This window comes from Pollachius pollachius, assembly GCF_949987615.1.
Source record: "Pollachius pollachius genome assembly, chromosome: 19".
In the NCBI taxonomy this organism is placed as follows: domain Eukaryota; kingdom Metazoa; phylum Chordata; class Actinopteri; order Gadiformes; family Gadidae; genus Pollachius; species Pollachius pollachius.
In genome coordinates, this window is record NC_136952.1 from 7,733,174 (window position 1) to 7,756,939 (window position 23,766).

A 23,766-nucleotide genomic window follows, 5' to 3' on the forward strand; every position below is an offset into this window, starting at 1 on the left:
TGAGATGTGATATGATGATGAGGGTAGGGTACCTGCTGTGTTATCCTAAGTTGGTGGTCTCTCCGTCTCCCTGCCAGGCGAGGTCGGAGACTGGAACAACCACTTCACCCAGGAGCAGTCCAGGGTGTTTGATGAAGACTATGAAATACAGATGAAGGGCAGCAACATCCCCTTCAGGACCAACATCTGACCGGACCCCCAGCTACTGTGAACATGACGACCCTCAGCCCAGCTCAGACCCTCATTGATCAACAAAGACTTACTATGCAACCAATTAATTTGATTTGAAGTCCTTCGGCCGAGTGAGTTTGACAGTGAGTGAATGATAGTGATAGTTGGTGAATGAGTCATAGTACAGTGACTGATGTAATGCATTCCATCTGTGGCTGTTTTGTTTTCACTTCCTTTGTGGAATGTGTATGTTGTCCCGCCTTCTCGGACTCTCTGCTATTAATAAATATACGTACAAAACTATTGTTGAGTGTTGTGAAGGTTCTGGGTTACATACGGTCCTTCCACTGCTCCCAGAACTCTCTGTCTGGGATCTGCCTGCAACCTAAAGAAACAACTCTCCCCCTTTCTGGTCACGTTAGAACCTGAAAAACACCCAGAGCTGTAGGGATAGGACGGACTATAAGGAGAAATTGTGGAGGAAGACTGAGATCTACAGCAGAAGGAGATATCCAACCCAAGCGGTCTGTACAGAGCTCTAGACTCTGAGCCACCGTGGTTCCCCTTTCAGAGAAGCCATGTCAGAGAAGAGGGTTCTCTCCTACTCTGACTCCATCCTGGAGGCAGGGGGGTCCATTAGCCGGTTCCCCCTGATCTCAGTCCAGGGGGTCCCCCTCAGGAACCACATCGCGGACAACTGGGACAGCATCGCTGCCTTCGAGGCCCATCCCTCGGACCTGCTCATCGCCACCTACCCCAAAGCAGGTACTGCATCACAGACCACACTCAAGTCTTGTCAGGAGACAGGATTAAACTAAAGATTGCCATAAGCAACATGGTATTGAATCGAGCCAGGTTGATTAAAGGTTAATAAAATATACGATTTCAAATGTATCGCCAAAATAAAGAAGGAAGACACTCTGTACTCACTGCTGGGTTGGGGTTCAATATAAACAAGTTGTAAACATTAGCCTTTGACGGAATAAAGGCTTGGCAGATGGCAGGTGTGAGAGGGCAAAAAAAGGACAAAGCCAGGGACTTCTTCAATCTTTCCACAGTCAACATACTAACTATGAACTGACCACAGCTGAGCTACATGCAGTGATATCTCAAGTAACTACGTGACCTGACTCTTTCTACATGCTGTCTGCTCATTCCCAGACCTAGAAATACAACATTAACATCTGTGTACTGATATGTACTACTGAGTAAACAATATATTGCACAACAGTGTGAATAGATGTGCTGAATCACGACAGGATCCGGGGTGGAGAGAGAGAAAACGAAAATACTGAAGTTAGTTTGGCTTTCAGTTTGACTCTGGCTATCGGAGGCGATCACATGACCAGCTTCCAATCACATCACAGACAGACACAGTGGAGACTACATTATTATGCAACCTGTGAATCGTTTAAAAAAGATATGTTGTTTATGAATATACAGTGACTAGGTACTAGCGATGTGCATAGAGCCCAGTATTTGCATTTGTATCTGTATTTGTTGAGGCTGCAAAACTATTTGTGTTTGTATTCGAATAAAAGTGGAAATAGGGTTTCCTTTAACAACCTGTATCTTCAGCAAAAGAAATTTGGCTGATTGTAACTCACTCCCTGAGAATGTGATCATGAGTGATAGTATGAGCTGTTTAAGTCAAGACTGGACCGCTTCTGGCGTTACCAACAGTATAAGATACCGCGATTTTATCGATAACTTGTTATATACAGTTGCGACCGGTAACAACAGTCATCGCGACTCCATATTCCGTATATATTGTATCAAGGTATCAAGGGATAAATAAAGAGAAATATTGGAGGAAAAATGTCATATATACAGAATATTGTATATATATATATATATATATATATATATATATATGTATATTTAAACACAATTAGGGTATTTCTATTATTGTGTGTGTAGGCACCACGTGGACCCAGGAGATCGTGGACCTTCTGCTCAACGACGGAGACCAGGAGGTCTGCCGCCGTGCGCCCATCGCCGTCAGGATGCCCTTCTTAGAGCATTTCTCTCCTCCTCATTGTCCCTCAGGTCTGTACCTGTCTGTGTCTTCTCAGCTACCTGTCTGCCTCACTTACAGTCTGACAGCTACCTATCTGCCTACCTTTATGGCTGACAGTCTGTCTGTCTGTCTGTACAACTACATTTCTGTTCCTGTGTGTCATTCTGTGTACTGACATCATGAAGAGAGCTGATGATGATGATGATGATGATAATGTGGTCTAGGTCTGGAACTCCTGAAGGGGATGTTCCCCCCAAGGGTCATTAAGACCCACCTTCCCTTCCAGCTGGTCCCTCAGGGATTCTGGAAGAACAAATGCAAGGTAAGGTAAAGGAAGGTTTTTTGTCGCTGTGTGTGTTCTGGGGTGGTTGTGAATGCACCTTTTGGAGATGTTCCCTGTGGAGGGGAGATGTTCCTCACCCTCTCCTCACCTGTGGCTCCTCTGATCCCAGACCATCTACGTGGCTCGCAACGCCAAGGACAACCTGGTCAGCTACTTCCACTTCGACCGCATGAACCAGACCCAGCCGGAGCCTGGTCCCTGGGACTCCTACATCCCCAAGTTCATGGAGGGAAAATGTGAGAATCCACTCCTAAATTATTGGTCTGTTTCTGCTGTCTGACCCCCACCTGCACCTTAACAACCGGTGTCTGTTTCAACTGTCTAACCCCTACCTCCTCCATAATGGCCTGTCACTGTATTCACTGTCTCACCCCTACCTGCTCCTTAATTACCTGTGGCTGTGTTCACGGTCTAACCCCTCCCTGCTCCTTAAAGACTTGTCTATGTACTGTCTAACCCCTACCTGTTCCTTAATAACCTGTGGCTGTGATCTCGGGCTAACCCCCAGTGGCGTGGGGGTCCTGGTACGACCATGTCAAAGGTTACTGGAAGGAACGAGAGAATAACAACATCCTCTACCTCTTCTACGAAGACATGAAGGAGGTAGGTACCTTCTTCACCTCCACATCCTCTTCTCTTGCTCCTCCCGCTTTCCCCCCCTCCTGTTCAAGTGTGTGTTGTTGTGTTGTTTGTCAGAACCCGCGGCGTGAGGTGGAGCGCATCATGCGCTACCTAGGCAAGTCCCTCCCTGATGATGTCATCAGCCGCATCGTGGAGCTGACGTCCTTCAAGGCGATGAAGGAGAACCCCATGGTTAACTATACCTTCATCCCCATGCCCGTGTTCGACCAGTCCATCTCCCCCTTCATGAGGAAAGGTCTGTCGGATGATATATGTTGTGTATTATTAACAGATGAGATGTGATATGATGATGAGGGTAGGGTACCTGCTGTGTTATCCTAAGTTGGTGGTCTCTCCGTCTCCCTGCCAGGCGAGGTCGGAGACTGGAACAACCACTTCACCCAGGAGCAGTCCAGGGTGTTTGATGAAGACTATGAAATACAGATGAAGGGCAGCAACATCCCCTTCAGGACCAACATCTGACCGGACCCCCTGCTAGTGTCACCATGACGACCCTCAGCCCATCATCTGTTTTTATATAAGATTTACTATGCAACCAAACACTTTGATTTGAAATCCTTTGGCCGGCCGATAGAGTGAGTTTGACAGTGAGTGAGTGACAGTGATAGTTAATGAGTGATACAGTGAGTGAGTGAAATAGTGTTAAAGTGAGTGACTGAAATTGTGAATGAATGGGAAATATAGTGAGTGATAGTGAGTGAATGATAAACTGAGTGACAGAGTGATAGAGTGAGTGAGTGATAGGGCGAGTAAGTGACACAGTGAATGAGTGAGTGAAAGAGTGACGATGGCAGATAAACACAAAAACACAGGAGTCAAGGATATCCAACTTTAACAAAAAATCACTTTTATTACATACTTTTTTTCTGAGAATAAAATATTAAATATTTGAGTATTTAATGGGCTAAAATTGATTTCATCGATTTAATTTATTTTTATTGTTTTTATTTTTTCTTCTGATGGTCTTCCTCCTCCTCTCTTCATCAGATTCCTTCATCCTATTCTCTTCTTTCTCTTGAAATTTTCTACTTCTGCTGGTTGGGGGCCACTAGGTAGACAGTGATGCAAAGTTAGAACAAGGTTGAACTGATTGAAGCTCAACTCTGAGTCACATGACCACAGAGCCAAGCACTCCTGAACACAGAAAGCTCCCTTAGCTGCTAGCTCAGCTAAGCTAGTAGCTTAGCTTCCGGTTTAGCCCATGGCATAGGTTAGCTAGTTATCCAGCTTCAGCTTTAGCTTCACATATTAAATATAATATTAACGTTGATAAATATAATAATAATAATAATAATATTTTATGTGTGTGTGTGTGTTCTCGTGTGTGTGTGTGTGTGTGTGTGTGTGTGTGTGTGTGTGTGTGTGTGTGTGTGTGTGTGTATGTGTGTGTATATGTGTGTGTGTTTGGGATCACTTACACTCAATGTAGTTGCGGGCCACAAACTTGAGCACTTCATCAATGAGGATGACAGGGAAGGAGAGCTTGAGCACCATCATCCACTGGTCCATACTCAGAGGGATCATCTTGAAGATCATCTGGAGAAGGGACATGCCATCAGACAACAGTTCTATCTGCCTCTCTCTCTCATCCTATCCATCTTTACTATCTTTCAATCTTATTATCCAAATGTCTGTCTGTCTATCTATCTATCTATCTATCTATCTATCTATCTATCTATCTATCTATCTATCTATCTATCTATCTATCTATCTATCTATCTATCTATCTATATATCTTTCTATTCATCTATATATCTATCTCTAGTCTCTACTCACTCACTGTCAATATCCGTGATTTAGATAGATAGATGGGTAGGTAAGGACCGAAAAGGGAGAGGAGAGGATTGAAGGAAATGAGAATGTGAAGAGAGGAGAGGAGAGGAGAGGAGAGGAGAGGAGAGGAGAGGGGAGGGGAGAGGAGAGAAGAGGAGAGTACGAGAGCAGAGGAGAGAAGAGGAGAGAAGGAGAGGAGAGGAGAGGAGAGGAGAGGGGAGGGGTGAGGAGAGGAGAGGAGGGTACGAGAGCAGAGGAGAGAAGAGGAGAGAACAAGAGGAGAGGAGAGGAGAGAACGAGAGGAGAGGAGAGAATGACAGGAGAGGAGATTGAAGGGGACGTGGTAGGAGGTCATGTGACTTACGGGCAGGGGGTCGACGTAGATGATCATGAAGTGGAGGGACATGGACAGGGTCATGGCGGACAGCAGCCAGAAGTTGCTCCATGGGGGCATACGCAGCAGAGACTGGTTCTCAGACAAGCTGGTAGACATACAGACAGACAGAGAAACAGAGAGAGAGAGAAAGAGAGACAGGTTAGAATTATTGTAAGTGTTTGTGTATGTGTTTGTGTGTAAGTGTGTTCGAGTGGTTTTGTGTGTTTGCCTGTGTAGGTGTGTTTGTTTGTTTGTTTGTTTGTTTGTTTGTTTGTGTGTGTGTGTGTGTGTGTGTCTGTGGGTCTGTGTGTGTGTGTTTGTGTATGCCTGTGTATGTGTGTTTGTGTGTGTCTGTGTGTGTGGAGGTGTGGGTTTTTATGTGTTTGTGCATGTCTGTGTGTGTGTGCGTGTGTGTGTGTTTGTGTGTACCTGTTGAGGGCGTTGCACATCTCAATGGTGACAAGGACAGACAGGGCCATGGTCATGGGGTGAGAGGCCTCAAAGATGTGGCAGTTAATGCCCTCGAAGTCGGGGTTCTCGTCGTGGCACTGCATGAAGTGGGACTAGAAAAACACACACACATATGTTTAGCACTTGCTGGACAGAGAAACAGACGGTCAGACACACTAACAGAGACAAACACACACACAAACACAAACACACACAGAGACACAGACAGACGGACGGACAGGAGGTGGTGCCAGACAGACAGGAAATATAGACAGACAGACAGGACATACTGACAGATATACCGACAGGAAGTAATATTAGACAGACAGGAAGAACTGACAGACACACAGGTAGTGCTGGCAGACAGACAGGAAGTATTGGGGGATGGACAGGCTGACAGACAGGAAATGATGACAGACAGACAGGATGTACTGACCAGCTGGTAGTAAGTGAGTCCGGGGCCGGTGGTATCGTAGATGAACCACCAACCAGCAGCGCCAACGGTAGCAGCACCAACATATGCTACGGGGGGAAGCACGCGAATCCTGATTACAACAGTGAAGTCGCACCACTGACTTTGGCTGCACTGACTTGCAACAGCCACCAGAGGGGGTGAGGACAGAAAGATTTTTTATCATTGTTCAGCGGAAATAAGGCTGAGAGAAGGTCATGAGTATCTATCATCACATGTCTGGCCTACCCAAACACAATTCCCGTGATTTTACTTCCTATGAGCTGTGTGTGTCAAGACAAGAAGAACAATAAATTCAAGTGTTTGGATTGGTTGAACCTGGTGCCCCTACTGGCTGGGCTGAGGACTGTGTGACCCTACTCACCGCCAATAGCCATATATCTGAAGAACAGCCATCCGGAGATCAGGGGCTCTTTGGGGGAACGGGGGGCTCTGCCCATGATGTCCAGGTCGGGGGGGTTGAAGCCCAGAGCGGTGGCGGGCAGACCGTCAGTCACCAGGTTGACCCACAGAAGCTGGACGGGGATCAGGGCCTCGGGGAGACCGAGGGCAGCTGTCAGGAAGATACTGTAGAGAGACAGACAGCAGGGTTAGCTTGTAGCTAATATACTGGACTGACAGCGACCAGGGTTAGCCTGTAGCTAATATACTGGAGAGACCAGGGTTACCCTGTAGCTAATATACTGGAAACACCAGGGTTAGCCTGTAGCTAATATACTGGAGAGACCAAAGTTAGCCTTTAGCTAATATACTGGAGACACAAGGGTTGGCCTTTAGCTAATATACTGGAGACACCAGGGTTAACCTGTAGCTAATATACTGGACTGACAGTGACCAGGGTTAGCCTGTAGCTAATATACTAGAGGCAGAGACTGGGGTTAGCCTGTAGCTAATATACTGGAGAGACTAGGGTTAGCCTGTAGCTAATATACTGGACTGACAAGAGACCAGGGTCAGCCTGTAGCTAATATACTGGACTGACAGCGACCAGGGTTAGCCTGTAGCTAATATACAGGAGAGACCAGGGTTAGCCTTTAGCTAAAATACTGGACTGACAGAGACCAGGGTTAGCCTGTAGCTAATATACTGGACTGACAGTGACCAGGGTTAGCCTGTAGCTAATATACTGGAGAGACCAGGGTTAGCCTGTAGCTAATATACTGGACTGACAGCGACCAGGGTTAGCCTGTAGCTAATATACTAGAGGCAGAGACTGGGGTAAGCCTGTAGCTAATATACTGGAGAGACCAGGGTTACCCTGTAGCTAATATACTAGAGACTAGGGTTAGCCAGTAGCTAATATACTGGAGACACAGAGACCAGTGTTGGCGTGTAGCTATAGCTAATATACTAGAGAGACAGCGACCAGGGTTAGCCTGTAGCTAATATACTGGAGAGACCAGGGTAAGCCTGTAGCTAATATACTGGAGAGACCAGGGTTAGCCTGTAGCTAATATATTTGAGGGACAGAGACCAGGGTTAGCCTGTAGCTAATATACTGGAGAGACAGAGACCAGGGTTAGCCTGTAGCTAAAATATTTGAGGGACAAAAAAACAGGTTTAGCCTGTAGCTAATCTATTTGAGGGACAGAGACCAGGGTTAGCCTGTAGCTAATATACTTGAGAGACAGAGACCAGGGTTAGATTGTAGACAGCTAACATCGAGGGAAGGCTGGTGGGCTAGCGTGTAGAACAGCTAGTTTCCATAATGGCCACTCACCAGACGACCTCACCAACGTTGGAGGAGATGAGGTAGCGGATGAACTGCTTCATGTTGTTGTAGATAGCGCGGCCCTCCTCAACGGCGGCCACAATGGAGGAGAAGTTGTCGTCAGCGAGGACCATCTCAGAGGCAGACTTGGCAACGGCGGTGCCAGAGCCCATGGCGATACCGATCTCCGCCTTCTTCAGGGCGGGGGCATCGTTCACACCATCACCGGTCTGGAGGAGGAGGTGATGGAGGTGGTGTGGGAGGAAGAAGAGGACAACAGGGTTATCAACTGTGGATCACCTCACACAACCAACAGTTGTTCCTCAGGTTCTAACACCCAACCATGGAACGTTGGCCGAAGTTGCCCCCAACATCACACCTCATCCCTCAGCAACTAGCAAGGGAGCAACTGAAGGTGTAAGATGTCATTTTTACGCATCAACTGATGGCAGGTGCTCACCATGGCGGTGATGTCATCGTGAGCCTGGAGGAACTCAACAATCTTGGACTTGTGGGAGGGCTCAACACGGGCGAAGCAGCTGGCTCTGACTACGGCCTCGGCTTGCTCAGAGATGGGCAGGTCGTCAAACTCGCGGCCGGTGTAGGCCTTTCCGGTCACATCCTCATCCTCGGCGAAGATGCCAATACGACGGCAGATGGCGATGGCGGTTCCCTTGTTGTCGCCTGACGGGGAGGAGAGGGAGAGTCAGGGCATGGCGAAGAGCAGGTAGGTGCCAGATCTAAGTGGATCTCATTGGATTTAAGTGGATCTTATCGGATCTAAGTGGCTCTTATTGGATCTAAGTGGAGGGCATCGGAGGTGACAGTGACTTACCGGTGATCATGATGACACGGATTCCAGCATCTCTGCACAGTTGGATGGAGCCACTGACCTCCTTGCGGGGGGGATCCAGCATGCCAACGCATCCGATGAAGGTCAGGTCAGACTGGGAAGGGGGGAAGCGGACGGGAGAGCAAGAGTTAGAAGCTGGCTTCCACGCATCCTCTTCTCATGGGTGTGCGCATGCATGTGTGTTTGAATGTGTGTGTGTGCGTGGACGCCTCTCACCTCGTATTCGGCGAATTTGGTAGAGTCCTCCAGCTTCATCTCCTCGGGTTTCATGGGGTTGTCGCATGTGGCCAGGGCCAGGCAACGCAGGGTATCGCGACCGGTTCCCCAGTCCTTGATCACGGCCAGGATCTTGTCCTTGATGGCGTCGGTCAGGGGCACGCGGGTTGTTCCGACTCTAACGTATGTGCATCTGTCAATCACACCCTCTGGGGCACCCTATTGGAGCGATGAAGAGACATGGACACGCATTTAAACACCATCGTTTTAACAAATAACCATGGGTTATTTTTCATGCTGTTGTTGTTGCTTTTGACTGTTATAACACCAATGTCAAATGTCTTTTAACAAGTTGAATTAGTAATTTAACCTTTCTATATCGTAGACTGAAAGCTCACCTTCACGAACATCTTGGCACCACCGTCTCCCTTGCCGGGTGTGCAGTACACGGACATTGACTTCCTGTCACGGGAGAACTCCAGGGTGAATTTCTTCATCATCAGCTGCTTGACAACCTGATCAAACCAAACAACACCAAATGATGGTTATCCAACTCTTGATTAAACTGATCAGATTTTAGTTACATTTGAATGTCATGCATTTAGTATTGTAAATTATATTAGTATAATTTTCTCAGACCGGAATTTCCCGTCTGGGAATTATCTTGTTAAATCCTTTATCCTTTTGCCTTAATTCATAGACCAAATCGTTTTTACCAAGACCCCCCCCCCTCCCCCGAGTAGCTCTGCTACTGCCAGTACGGGCTCTGATATGTGTTACCTAGAGATGTCTAGAAGAATGATTGCGACCCAGTTCAGGTGCAGAATATTTCGAGGCTAACATCTAACAGATTACAATCTGGAAATGCTCATGTAATGTTAAAAAATTCTCCCTGTAGCAGATGAGGGGTAATGATGATAATGACAAAGTAGATGATGTTACGTACGGTGCAGCAGGCGTTGGCCCGCTCGATAAAGGACAGGTTCTTCACGTTGGAGTTGAACACGTTCATCTTCTCAACCAGGCAGCAAAGGGCAGTCTCAGTGGCCTCACCGACCTTCTCAAAGATCTTCTTAGACTGGAGAACAGAGAGGAGAGCACAACCACATTAGAACACCAACTCCTTCTATTAGGTCCTAACTTCAAACGCTGTCACAAATTGAACATATTTTTATATTGTGTCTAGTAGTCTGAGATGTTGGTGGTGTAGCGTTAGATATAGTCTGAGAATTGGTGGTGGTGTTGGCGATGGTGTAGTCTGAGAATTTGGTGGTCGTGTTGGTGGCGGTGTAGTCTGATTAGTAGTCTGGGATGTTGGTGGTGGTGTCATTGATGGAGTGGTCTGAGATTAAGTCTGGGATGTTGGTGGTGGTGTAGTCTGAGATTAGGTCTGAGAGGTTTCGGGGGGAACTGTTTACCTCGTTGTAATCCAGAGAGGAGTCGTTGCAGAGAGCGCAGATGGTGGCCAGCTCCACCAGGCCATCGTGGGAACTGCAGTTGGTTTTGGCGCCACCCTGGGAGCTGGAGGGGGGGGGGGAATATAAGATCAATGACAGTACCTCACCGTGACATGTAAAAAACATCAATGTGACAACAAGTCAAACATCACAGAAACGTATCCAACATCACCATGACAGCATGTCAATCACCACTATGACAACATATTCAACATCACCGCGATGACAAGTACACTGGGGCCGTGGAACTTACACTTCGCCCTCGGGTGTGTACTTGGATCCAGAGATGTCAAAGGCATCAAGGTTGACGTGATCGCCCTCAACGTTCTTGATGATGAACATCTGTGAGTTAAAGAGCACATAAAGTTTTTAGTTCTCCAGAAACCAACAGATTTGAGCTTGTCTACCACCAGACTTTAGATGCATGGTAATCCAAAGTCTCCACAACTCTCCAGAACCCAAAGGAGAACACTTTTATTTATCTCTCCAGAACGCAAAAGGGAATGTTCTAATTTCTCAAGAATTCAAAGCAGCTGCATGACCGAGACTAAGTACCCTTTATGACACCCACGGGGGTTTCCAGCTCCCACCGTTACCGGCTGGTCTGAACAACGGCACCCACCTTGGTCACACACATCTGGTTGGTGGTGAGGGTGCCGGTCTTGTCGGAGCAGATGACAGAGGTGCAGCCAAGAGTCTCCACAGAGGGCAGGGACCTGACGATGGCGTTCTTCTTGGCCATGCGGCGGGTTCCCAGAGCAAGGCAGGTGGTGATGACAGCGGGCAGACCTGGGGAGGAGAGCAGCGAGAAGGGAGCGATCAGACAGCTAGTCCTTCACAGGGTGGTGGGGGTTCTGACACAGCGGAGGGCGGGGGGGGCTCACCCTCGGGGATGGCAGCCACGGCCAGAGCCACAGCGATCTTGAAGTAGTAGACGGCACCGCGGATCCAGGAGCCTCCGTGGACGGGGTCGTTGAAGTGGCCAATGTTGATGGCCCACACGGCGATGCAAATGAGGGTGATGACCTTGGACAGCTGCTCGCCGAACTCGTCAAGCTTGGCCTGGAGGGGGGTCTTCTCCTGCTCGGTGGCAGCCATCTGGTCACGGATTTTACCGATCTCAGTGTTCACACCGGTGTACACGGCAATTCCGATAGCCTTGCCGGCGGCGATGTTGGTGCCCTGTGGAGGAACCGGGAGCAGGAGGGTGAGGGGCGGTCCTGAAAGCTGCTCGCAGTTTGAAGGTTCTTCCAACATTATGACCCGGAGAACAGAAGGACTCAGGAGTTCCCTCTCTTCTCCATCGTAACAATACTATTTGGAACACCTTCTATACACGTATGTCAATTGGAAGGGGATTTACTCTTTTTAAGTAGGGCTCATTTTGCCCTCCATGTAATACATTTGGGGGCCTTTTGGAATAAAATTCAGGGCAATTTTACAACACTTTGGGTAATATCTTATTTTCTGTCCCTGCTGTGTGTGTCAGCATAAACGTATGTTTATCTATGGTTTTTGTATGTGTATATATTTTTTTTAACTCTCTGGTTTCCTACTGGTGACTATAAACATACTCTAACCATTATGTATTGTTGTGGATGTGGGACGCGTGCTGAGGAGGTTGCTTACAGAGAAAAGCATGTTCTTCTTGTCCTGGTTGACAGCTCTCAGGTCGGGGACGGCCTCTGTGTGCTTGATCACACTGACGGACTCACCTGAGGGGACACACAGGTAAACAACCAGAGGTAAACAACCACAGATAAACAACCACAGATAAACCAGAGTCTCTCTGTGACCCATTGAAGAGTGTGGTTTGAATAGACGGGTGGACAGGCAGGTTTTGATCAGGGTTAGGTGACCTACCGGTAAGGATGGACTGGTCAACACGCAGGGTGGTGGACTTGATGCACACAAGCCTGATATCAGCGGGGACCTTGTCACCAACTGGAGGAGAGGGATGGTAAATTCAGAAATATTAAAACGCATTCATTCAGTAGCTCTGCAAAATGATTACATCTTCTGCTAAACATTATTTTTAAAAAAAATTTTAGTATACCACTATAAAACATTACAATGTATTTGAAATAGTTATTATTCCCTATCAGGAAGAAGTTATTCATGGATATTTCTGAATTTTATTTATTTATTTTACTTTAGAAAACACTAAAATAAATCTAATTCTGAGTGAGAGGCTTTCACTTTGAAAGTGAACCCCGGGATTCCAGACCAGGGTGGCGCCCCTACTGACACGTGTGGCAGCCAATCAAGCGAGAGTGAAGGGGCGGTGCCAGCGGGGAACGAGGGACAACAGGTGGAAGTTGATAAATGGACACGAGTGGCTGAGAAGGGAGGGGCCGCTGGGGGTATTTATACTCAAGATATTGTTTTCCTTCACTCAGCAAGTGCTCTTGCCACCACTTCCTTTTATAGACTTCCTGTCCAAAGGACACAAACATCTTGACTTACAGAGCGTTTCACAACACTTTATTTACAGCCAAAGTCTTAGCGGCTCAGTGACGGATGCGCTTCTCTCGGCTCTTTGAACCGTTGTGTGACCTTCACTGGCCGTCTGAAGGTCAGACTGGACAGCAACCAGACTGAAGCACTTAACAGACATCTCATATGTTCCCTCTGTTCTCTATAAGATACTGTTTGTTTCTAACTGATAAGGACGGGGTTTCACAATGAGTTTATCTAGAAGATCTTTATCTAGTTTATTAAGATATTATCTTGAGTTTATCTAGAACATCTTTATGGTTCAACCCAACGGTTTGAGAAGATCAAAGATTGCAGAGGAAACCCCATCATGGCACCCATTGCACTCCTACATGTCATTGGCAGGGCTTCTGTGTTCCTTCTAAAGGTTTGATAATAAAGGGGGGGGGGGGTTCTCCTTGACCTTTAGAGGTTTTATGGTTAGTAGGTTTCATATTATGTGGCCTGTGAAGCCCTTTGAGACTGAAACTGCAATTATGGCCACAACTAAAGTTGAACATTTTAACTAAAGATATTATGTTATTCTTTAGTGATGCGTGAGCTTCACTAAAGAACCCGGAGAACTTTTCGAGAACAGGACTTACCGGACACCTCAACGATGTCACCGGGGACGATCTCTCTGGCCTTGATCATCTGCACGCTCTTCCTGTCGGAGCGGTAGACCTTGCCCATCTCGGGCTCATACTCCTTCAGGGCCTCAATAGCGTCCTCAGCATTACGTTCCTGCAGACACACACACACACACACACACACAGGGCTAAGCAACGGAGTGTAAAGCAGCAGAGATCCTGGCAGCCAGCGTTTAAGACTCTACATATGTTGTTTAGAGACATATGCAAACATAACATATGTTTAGTGAATGGGCATCATTGCCTGAACACAGCATATTGATCTGAGCTAAGATTTCCTCTTTACTCCACTACTCTACTACTGCGTGTAAACTGAGTGTACTCTGATGAGTTACTGGTCTGTGGGCACGTGTTGGGATATTTCACAAGTCTATCTGCCGCCTGTTGTTGTTGTTGATTTGAAAGCAACATCACATGTTTGTGACGTCTCATCGCTGGTGTTTTTGTGTGTTCATATGTCACGTGACAGTGATAGTCACGGTGACCCACCTGCCACACGCCGACAATGGCGTTAGCGATGAGGATGAGGAGGATGACAAAGGGCTCCACGAAGGCGGTGACGGTCTCCTCGCCTTCCTCAAACCAGGCCAGCACCTGGAGGAAGATCGGCCCATTAGAACACAGGACAACAGTGATGGCCTGGGTGTGAGTGTGAGTGTGTGTGGTGACATGCTCTCTCTCTCTCTCTATAGGGGTTAAGGAAGGTCAGGATGAGGGGGGGTTTAGAACATGACAGAGGTGTTCAGAGGACCACCGAGTTATGGCTGTTGCTGTCAGAAGACCCCACATTATAAACATGATACTGCCTCCATAAACTACAGACTGATTGCGTAAGCCCCCTAAATATTACCCACAAGCCTCTGCAAGACTCCTTCCACCCCTCCTGTCCTGACCCCTGACCTTTCTGCAAGGATTGGGTTTCCATCTCCTGCAAGAGGCCTTTCTTAAAATAGTATGTCACCCCCTTAAAGCCCCCGCAACCCTCCACCTCCACCACCCTACAGCCCCCCACCTCCACCACCAGCTCCACCCTACACCCCCACCATCCACCCCAACCTCCACCCTGGAGCCCCCCACCTCCACCACCAGCTCCACCCTACGACCCCACCATCCACCCCCACCTCCGCCCTGGAGCCCCCAACCACCCTATAGCCCCCAACCTCCACCCTGCAGCCCTCCCCCCACTACCCCACTGCCCACCGACTCCACCCTGCAGCCCCCCACAAAGCCCCTGACCCCCTGCCTGGGCCTTCTCCTTCTAAGGCCAAGCGTACAGCTGCCATTTCAGGCCATGCTGAAATGAATACACCTCTTACCCCCACCTTACCGTGCTTCTAAACACCGTGAGTATGTGAGAGAGTGTGTGTGTGTGTGTGTGTGAGGATTCTGAGATGTTGTTTGACAGTGTGACATGACAGCAAGGACAGACGTGTGTGTGTGTGTGTGTGTGTGTGTTTGTGCGTGTGCGTGTGTGTGTGTGTGTGTGTGTGTGTGTGTGTGGGGGGGGGGGGGGGGTGCTGGACAGCCGATATCCTGCAGAGACGGTTTGAACAAACTGCCTTCATCATGCTGAGTGTCTAAAAGAGAGGGTTGAGTCTTGAGTGTTCAGGTCGGTGATCAGAGAAGGTGTACGGGAGGAACCTGTACTCACGAATGAAATGCAGGCGGCCAGCAGCAGGATCCTGACGAGGAGGTCCTCAAACTGCTCATAGATGAGCTCCCAGACACTCTTACCTTAAGGAGGAGGAGGGGTTACCGTGGTTACAATACAGGTCACCACGGCAATAACAGAGCATAAGATACAGAGAGAGGTGTGTATGTGTGCATCGGACAGGTTAGATTAGAATCTGTTCATCAAGTGGTATTAAAAGGTCTGTCTCTGTGTGTGTCTGTCTGACAGTCAGAGCATGTCTGTGAGTATGCCTCCTTGTCTGTGTGCTTGTCTGTGTATCTGTGTATATTTTCCAAGTGATGACAATTAAGACTTACCCTCCTCAGCGGGAAGCTCTGTAGTCCGATGAAGAAAGAGAGAGAGGGAGAGAGAGAGAGAGAGAGAGAGAGAGAGAGAGAGAGAGAAACAGGTTAGCATATGTTGTATATATATACAAAGATAAAGTCATTGTAAATTCCTAACCACACATTAGCACTTAGATGTACAATCAGTTTCTTTTCTCGATTTTTCAATGGTTCTGATGTGAATTGAAAAGGGTACAATTGTCTGATGAATCGTTAAGTGATTTTAAACACATTCCGTGTGTTTACGTGGAATTGAAACAGAATGTACCTGCACAATGAGCATAGATATGCCAATGCTTTAGCACGAAAGACCCTGAGCTACCTCAAGATTCAGTCTGACATGAGGAAGACATTAGCTGCCCTTCTTCATTAAGACTATGCATGTTGTGATAGTAGACACTATTCTACCACAGTAAAGTGACTCCATTGTAATAGCGAACACCCTGCAACCACAGTGATGTTACCACATTGTGACAATGCACACCATGCTACCAAAGCAGTGAAGTTACTGCTAAATGTTTCATGCCATTGCGTAACAAGGCCTTTCGTGTAGCTCAGAGCATGTTAGCCAGCTATCGATCCACTGTGGCCCCCTACATCGCCAGCATGTCGGCCATCTAAGGAGCTCTGATGTGATTGGCTGCCCTCAAACGATCCTGCTCCCCACTAGGCCTGCCTCCCTCCCTCCCTCCCTCCCTCCCTCCCTCCTCACCCGTGAAGCTTCTTGAGCCATCAGCTGTTCCGCTCTCTGCTCGTCTTCTCTGTTCGTCCTTAAATAGATTCTCAAAGCTGCTGGAGGTATCTGCACCCAGGCCAGCTGCTGGACTCGCTGCTAAAAACGCTCCTCTCGCACCTCCTGCTAGCTCTCCTCGCACCTCCTGCAACTCCTCCTGCTACCAACACCGGTTGCTATCTCCTCCAGCACCTCCTGCTTACTCCACTTGTACTTCCTGCCTCTAACACCTCCCGCCTCTAGCACCTCCTCTTCCTAGAGGAGTTAACCCTGACGACACCACCGCAGCGTGAGCTTCAACGGTGTTGTACACCACGACGACCAACAACTCAGGCCTATCCGTTTCTTTCTCTTGTTCTTTGTCCACCAACACCTCCACCTATCTCCTCACCTCGTGCACCCCCAACCCCCCTCCCCCCCTTCCTCCATCCATCCATCCCCCCCCGCCCCCAAACACCATGCTTGGCCGCCTCACCGTTGTGGCCATACTTGGCCAAGTTCTTCTTGAACTGGTCTGGGGTCAGGCCGGTAACCTCGTTCGACCCAAAGAAGGTGAGGCACTCGGCCGGGGTCTTGGAGTGTGCGTTCTCCATGGCGGATAGACGAGAAAGCTGTTGTCTATCCTTGCTCCTCTGCTGCTCTGGTCTCTTTGCTGTGCCCTTGGTCCTCCACCCTTTCCTTTATAGCGTGGCACCCTCCACTGTGCTGGACGAATAGAAAGAGCGATTTGGTTGATGCCAGCTGCAGGTTATATACCCCTTAAGTACTACTAGGGGTTGGTGTCATTGGTGGAGGACCGCCTCGAGGGTCCGCCCACCCTACCCCCACCCAACCCCACCCCCCACCGGCAACATACCAGCATGGGAGACATAGGGAGGAGGTGGGCAGTGGGGGGGTCCACTAGGGCAGAAACTAAGAACATGGGCCTGCGTTGGGACAGGAGGTGAGGGGTGGGGAGGAGGGGTGGGGAGGTGGGGAGGGTGTTTTGGGGTCGGGGGGGGGAGGTCAGGGTCTGGGGGGGAAGGGGAGAAGGAGGGGAGGGGGCGACGGCGTGGATGAAAATTAGATCTGTTTTTGGAACATGCATGGTCAGTGGAATAAGGAGAAGGTGGGGGGGAGGGATAGAGAGAGAGCAAGGGAGAGAGAGGGCGGGCAAGAGCGAGAAGAAGGGAGAGTGGAAGAGAAAGAGAGGGAGGGAGAAGGTGAGAGAGAGAGAGAGAGAGACAGAAGTTTGAGGGAGAGGAGGGGGTTGAGCTGTGGCTTCAACTGGTTACTGCTGAGGAGATAGTAAGAGAGAGAATAGGAGCTGTTCTACATGGTCAGACCGCCTGGGCCAGAGAGTCAGTGTGTGTAGTCCTGCAGGTCACCCTGCCCCCTAGCACCAGGGAACCCACGTCCTAACTCACAGGAAGTGGGTTCCCAAAGCTATTAGAAACGCTACTTAGTGCTGGTAGGAGAGGAGACAGGGCGATGGTAAGGACTGGAGGAGAAGGGGTCAGGACTGGTCTGAGAGAAGGAGGAGGAGGAGAGGAGGAGGAAAAGGGGTTAGGACTGGTGTGAGATGAGGAGGAGAGGAGGAGAATGAAAGGTTGGATAGGCGGTAAGTGCTGGTGTGATGCGAGGGGGAATGGAGCGAACAGGAGGAGAGGAGAGGAATGAGAGTCAGGCCATTAAGAACGTGTCACCATGTAGCTACTTAGAGAGAGAGAGAGAGAGAGAGAGAGAGAGAGAGAGAGAGAGAGAGGGAGAGCGAGGGGGGAATCACACTGTATTTCCTTTGTTGATGAGGCACTGGTGGAGGCAGAGAGCCATCTCATCTGACATCAACTTGTTCTTCAGAATAGAGCCGGTTAACAAGTGGCTTATCTTGTGTTCTGCTCATTTGATGATGTCAATATCACACCTTTCTCGTTTGATTGACATCTCCTGTCCTGCAGGTGTAAGTAGGCAGCAGAGCGTTTCCACGACAACACCATCCCATCCCCATCCCAAGCACACATGGGACGTGCTGCTGTGTTCACCTTGTGATCAGAAACACAAGATACACTGGACATTATGTTTTAGTTATATTTATATTTACAGATTTACATACCGTATTGTATAGTCAATAATAATATTCTGCTTTATTCAACACTATTAAACCCATTATTTAACCAAACAGTTTTGCTTGTTTTTCAGTATGTCAATAATGGCTCCATGCAATTTTAACTGTCCCTGGAAGGATGGATCCCTCTTACTGCGTTCCTCCTCAAGGTTTCTTCCTTGATAATTAAAAGGTTTTCCTTACTCTTTGGGGGGCTATGACGGCCTGTGAGGCCCTTTGAGAATGTTGCTGTTACTGTTAACGGATAAGCAAATAAAAATCGACTAAACTTGAATATGAAATTATGGAACACACATCATTTATACATGGGAATCGTGTTTAGGTTTTGTAACAGACTCCACCATGGTTTGATCTAAATTTGATAAAATGTCTGAATGTATAAAGACTCCTATTATAGTAGTACTAGTATAATGCTAATGCCACTATTACCACCACACTGCCTAAACCACGGTACCACCACAATATTACAACTACACTGCCACCACCACACTACCACCACCACACTATTATCACCACACTGCCACCACCACACTATTATCACCACACTACCACCACACTATTATCACCACACTACCACCACACTACCACCACCACACTACCACCACACTACCACCACCACACTACCACCACACTACCACCACCACACTACCACCACACTACCACCACCACACTACCACCACACTACCACCACCACACTACCACCACACTACCACCACACTACCACCTCCACACTACCACCACACTACCACCACACTACCACCACCACACTACCACCACACTACCACCACACTACCACCTCCACACTACCACCACACTACCACCACACTACCACCTCCACACTACCACCACACTACCACCTCCACACTACCACCACACTACTACCACCGCACTACCACCACACTACCACCTCCACACTACCACCAGACTACCACCACACTACCACCACCACACTACCACCTCCACACTACCACCGCACTACTACCACACTACCACCGCACTACCACCACACTACCACCACACTACCACCACACTACCACCACACTACCACCACACTACCACCACACTACCACCACACTACTACCACACTACCACCACACTACCACCGCACTACCACCACACTACTACCACCACACTACCACCACACTACCACCACACTACCACCACACTACCACCACACTACTACCACCAAACTACTACCACCACACTACCACCACACTACCACCACACTACCACCACACTACTACCACACTACCACCACACTACCACCACACTACCACCACACTACCACCACACTACCACCACACTACCACCACACTACCACCACACTACCACCACACTACCACCCAACTGCCACAAATGGCGGCAGTAAGGTTGCTAGTTTGATCCCATCTCTTATGTAAGTGTTGAGTTGTCCCTGAGCAAGACACATAACACTAACTGCTTCCGGCTAGCTGCCGGTTGCCATGCATGGTTGTCTATAAATTTTGGTATACAGTAAATGGGTGAATGTCATCTAATAATTGTTAAGCACACTGAGTGGCCACAGGTGAGAGAAAAATGTATCTGCCAGACACCCATATACTGTGAGACTACCACCAAACTACCGGGACACATACCACCAAGTGGCCGGTATAATCTGATGTATTAGCACTTGTTGAGGAGTCTAAATGTTCAGGGTCGCCCTTTCAACAACCTTTCTTGCGGGGATAACGGTGGGGAGCCGTTCTCCCCAGAGCCGATGATTTGCTGTCTGTTTGCTGAACACTAAAAGAAGCATCCAGAAGCTGTCACTAATCAATAAAATGACAGGTGGCCACCGTCTAAGCCAGGTGTCCCCAAACATCACATACACACACACACACACACACACACAGACGCACACACACATTGAGGTGGTCACACACAAAGGAGGATTTACTCCACACTTATTGGGTCGGTGACCCATATTGAAAAGGAAAGGGTACAATTGCAGGCAGATTTCGGTTGCATGGGTTCTTAGAACCGATTGGACCAATTAAGAATATGAATCTACATTAATTTGAACACACACACACGGGCACTCTAAACACAAAGACACACCGACAGGACTAAAAAAGGAGCATATTTTGGAACCAAGTGCCTGCATGTACTGCCCGTGACCTCTGACCATGAGGCGCGTATAGCAGAAATAGTGGCCGGGGGCGTGGCCTACTGCAGAGCACATTCCCTGTTACATTGAGACTATATTATATATGTTCACACACACACACACACACACACACACACACACACACACACACAAACATTACTACACACAATACCTCAAGAACACATCTACAATGCATAAATGATGTTTGAATAATGTAATTGGTTTAATGCAATAGCAATATTTTATGCATAGGCAATACAATTGAAGTCAAATTACAACTGTTCTGTTTCAAAGTCTTTGCATTAAACCCATTGTAATCATATCTCATTCAAATCTTGACCATACCTTAAACAAATCTTAACCAAATGTAGCCCAATGTTGGCCTTACCCTCGCCTGCACTACAAACCCATAGCATGAACTATCAAAGGTTTTCAACCCCTGGCAGGATAATGATATATTTTATACATCTCTTACTGTACTCCACCCTGTCTCTCCCCCCCCCCCCAACCTCTCCCTTAGGTCCTCAGCTGTTCTACTGCCGTCCTGACCTCTGGGATTTGAGGAAAAGGGGGGAGGGATGTCCCCCTCCAGGGAGAGCAGTGACATTTAACTCAATATCCCAGAAGGATTGGGTTTCCAACACACACACACACGCAACCACACAGTATAGACTCACTCCCACTACAACCCCCCCCCCCCCCCACACACACACACACACACACACACACACACACTGTCCAACCCACACCCCCACCACATACACACATAGCATATTCGTATACACACGCACACACACACGCACATACTTGTGCTGGGTGTAAGGATATCCTGGGACTCCCTGTTCATTATTCACTCATCTCACCGCTCACAGCTAAGCTACCACACACACACACACACACTCCAACATGTGCACCCTGTCACTCACACCAACACACTCCCACACACACACCCCGTCACACAGACGCACTCACACACACCTTCATTCGTGTCCAGGGTTCCGTGGTGGTGATAATCGCTGTAACCATACAGCTGCACATAAACCTTGCGCAATAAGGAGATACTGCTGAGCAGACAGAGAGAGAAACCCGGGAGAGGCAGAGCGAGAGAGAGAGAGAAACACACAGAGGAAGGGAGAGAGACTCAGGGAGTGACAGAGACACACACACACGGAGGGAGAGACACAGGGAATGAGAGAGAGACAGGAGGGAGACACAAATACAACGTTAATGTTACAATTGGATTTTTGACAATGTGCATTTCTACCTTACGTGTGTATCTTATTTAACCTCTGTTATACTTTGTGCTTCGGCAATGTGCATTTAATGTATATTTCCCATGTCAATCATACATTTGAATTTAGAGAGTGAGAGAAAGACAGGGTCAAGTGAGAGAGCGAGATAGAGAGAGAAAGAGTGAGATAGCCCGATTGTTGTGTGTGCAGTAAATGTATATTGACCTCGGCAATGAATACTTTGAATTTAATTGAGAAAGAGGGATTAAGAGAGAGGGCAGAGACAGAGAGAGAGAGAGTGTGTGTGTGTGTGTGTGTGTGTGTGTGTGTGTGTGTGTGTGTGTGTGTGTGTGTGTGTGTGTGTGTGTGTGTGTGTGTGTGTAGACTTCTTTAAAACAGTCACTGTTCCAGATTCTTAGAACCAGGCCCCCCTTTACCAGGGGTACGTTGCCCTGCAAGGTTGATCCTGAGGGCACGAATTCCTCCTCAAGGGCAGGCAGGCCCTCTGTTCATAGCCACCAACATTCCAGCACCTCTAACCTGGCTAACGGAAACATTAGCCGCATGCTAACAATTGCCCATCCCACTCCATTCTGACCACTTGTGTTGGGTTAGCCGGGATGCTATTACTAGTGCCGTATGCAGCATCCTGGGCTACAGCTCACTGTTTCTATGAGCAGAAGGTACATGAGCTAGCAGAAGAAACAACTCAGCATATGAGGTCCAAATGAGTCCAGGGCCCAGATCAGATCAGGTTGGGAAAGCTAAGGATACATTAACTACCAGAAGGAAGACCTAACTGTTGCTATTAGTTGAGGACCTGTTAACTTGCAGAAAGAACAGCTGAGAACATGATGCCCCAAGGAGTCCGTCAGTTCAGATGAGATCAGGTGACAGGATGCTGGACAGGCCAGACCACGGCAGAGTCCAGACCCAGAGTCTGGCTCGAGCTAAAGGCCTGGTTACTCAATGTTTCAATATGTGATCAGATCTTGCCAGGGCACATTAGTTGTAGAGGCTCCCAGATCCAATCTAGGTCACAGAGTGATCCAATGTGCCAGGTTACATACAAAGATGGTCGTCTAACATTCTGAGCAAGACCAATATTACCTTATGCTACCTTAGGTGCTCTTCTGATTGCTGGCTCTAGTTGCCACTAAGATCAGATCTACATCCTACTGGGTGTTTGCTGGTACTTATGTTTTGGGAGTTTTCTATGTCGCTCTTATAGATGTAGAATACTTGTGGATTTTTCCTGCATCTATCCAGTCTGTTCTTGAAACAATTGACACTTGTGTTCACCACTTCTGATGGTAGGTTGTTCCATATGTTGGTCACTCTCAGGCTGAATACGTTTTTCCTTCAATATGTGTGGACACAGTCTGGCCGACATCCAATTGAACTAACTGGAAACTAACTTTCCAATTAGACACAACATCCTATGCCCTTTATGGCGGATAATATCTCTGGGTTAACTTTGGATATAAGCATTAAAATATGAATAGTAAATTTCAGCAAAAATAAAAACAGACCTCTTGTTTTTCAATAAAGAGAAATGTGCAATTTAGCAGGAACAAGAAGTTCCGACCACATATCAGCGTCAGATGTAGACACCACGTCCTGGAGATCAGATAACAAAAGTCAGATTGAAAAGCATCAAGTGTAACCGAGCCCTAATTGGACCAGTTACCCAAAGTCCCTAGCGTTGGGGGGGGTCGTGGTGTCGGCCGTGTCATGGTGTTACGCAAGGTTAGAGCAAATTGTTCACACCATTCCTTGCGCCAAGTGACCTCCATCTTTGATTACCGAACTGAAAGGCTAGGTCTCCAAAACCGACAGGCGACGAGACTTTGCCCAAAATACATTGACTTATTGCCATGGTAACCATAGACAACCATGGACAGTTTATCCTTACAACTGCAAACCCCCACAGCCCATGTCACG

The 23,766-nt window shown here is 48.0% G+C and overlaps 3 protein-coding genes across 5 annotated transcripts in view; 2 read left to right on the forward strand and 1 right to left on the reverse strand.

Annotated features, from left to right (window-relative positions):
• Nucleotides 1-447, forward strand: part of LOC307090480 (sulfotransferase 1C2-like) — a 4,808-nt gene extending 4,361 nt beyond the window's left edge. Inside the window, exon 7 of one of the 3 annotated variants that reach the window (XM_079757147.1) lies at nt 78-445. In XM_079757147.1, the coding sequence (XP_079613273.1) occupies nt 78-190 (113 nt within the window). In that variant the 3' untranslated portion in view covers nt 191-445. Of the gene's footprint in view, nt 1-77 lie in introns of all 3 variants that reach the window. The other 2 variants (XM_079757148.1, XM_079757149.1) reach the window with 2 other exon arrangements.
• Nucleotides 448-479: 32 nt separating this feature from the next.
• LOC307090479 (sulfotransferase 1C2-like) lies at nt 480-4,071 on the forward strand. Its single transcript, XM_079757146.1, has 7 exons — nt 480-936; nt 2,092-2,220; nt 2,416-2,513; nt 2,644-2,770; nt 3,043-3,137; nt 3,231-3,411; nt 3,526-4,071. Exons 1-7 carry the CDS (start codon nt 750-752, stop codon nt 3,636-3,638), a joined length of 930 nt encoding a protein of 309 aa, XP_079613272.1. The 5' UTR covers nt 480-749; the 3' UTR covers nt 3,639-4,071.
• Nucleotides 4,001-17,058, reverse strand: atp2a1l (ATPase sarcoplasmic/endoplasmic reticulum Ca2+ transporting 1, like). The gene is made up of 23 exons (XM_079757145.1): nt 16,834-17,058; nt 15,599-15,616; nt 15,261-15,343; nt 14,099-14,203; nt 13,565-13,703; nt 12,348-12,428; nt 12,114-12,199; nt 11,369-11,666; nt 11,107-11,273; nt 10,738-10,826; nt 10,446-10,548; nt 9,974-10,105; nt 9,426-9,542; nt 9,028-9,246; nt 8,794-8,905; nt 8,419-8,642; nt 7,968-8,188; nt 6,612-6,814; nt 6,212-6,297; nt 5,755-5,888; nt 5,314-5,431; nt 4,595-4,712; nt 4,001-4,224 (listed from the first exon to the last, which is right to left on the reverse strand). The coding sequence occupies exons 1-23, from the start codon at nt 16,949-16,951 to the stop codon at nt 4,202-4,204; spliced, it is 2,994 nt and encodes a 997-aa protein (XP_079613271.1). The 5' UTR covers nt 16,952-17,058; the 3' UTR covers nt 4,001-4,201.
• Nucleotides 17,059-23,766: the final 6,708 nt, after the last annotated feature.

Excerpts from the sequence above, each read along its gene's own strand:
- LOC307090479 (XM_079757146.1), top strand. The coding sequence starts at position 750 with ATGTCAGAGAAGAGGGTTCTCTCCTACTCTGACTCCATCCTGGAGGCA. Across the intron at positions 2,514-2,643 it reads TCTGGAAGAACAAATGCAAG|ACCATCTACGTGGCTCGCAA; the intron begins GTAAGGTAAAGG and ends CTCTGATCCCAG. Across the intron at positions 2,771-3,042 it reads CAAGTTCATGGAGGGAAAAT|TGGCGTGGGGGTCCTGGTAC; the intron begins GTGAGAATCCAC and ends GCTAACCCCCAG.
- atp2a1l (XM_079757145.1), bottom strand. The coding sequence starts at position 16,951 with ATGGAGAACGCACACTCCAAGACCCCGGCCGAGTGCCTCACCTTCTTT. Across the intron at positions 9,543-9,973 it reads GGGCCAACGCCTGCTGCACC|GTTGTCAAGCAGCTGATGAT; the intron begins GTACGTAACATC and ends TGGTTTGATCAG. Across the intron at positions 9,247-9,425 it reads GTGCCAAGATGTTCGTGAAG|GGTGCCCCAGAGGGTGTGAT; the intron begins GTGAGCTTTCAG and ends TCGCTCCAATAG.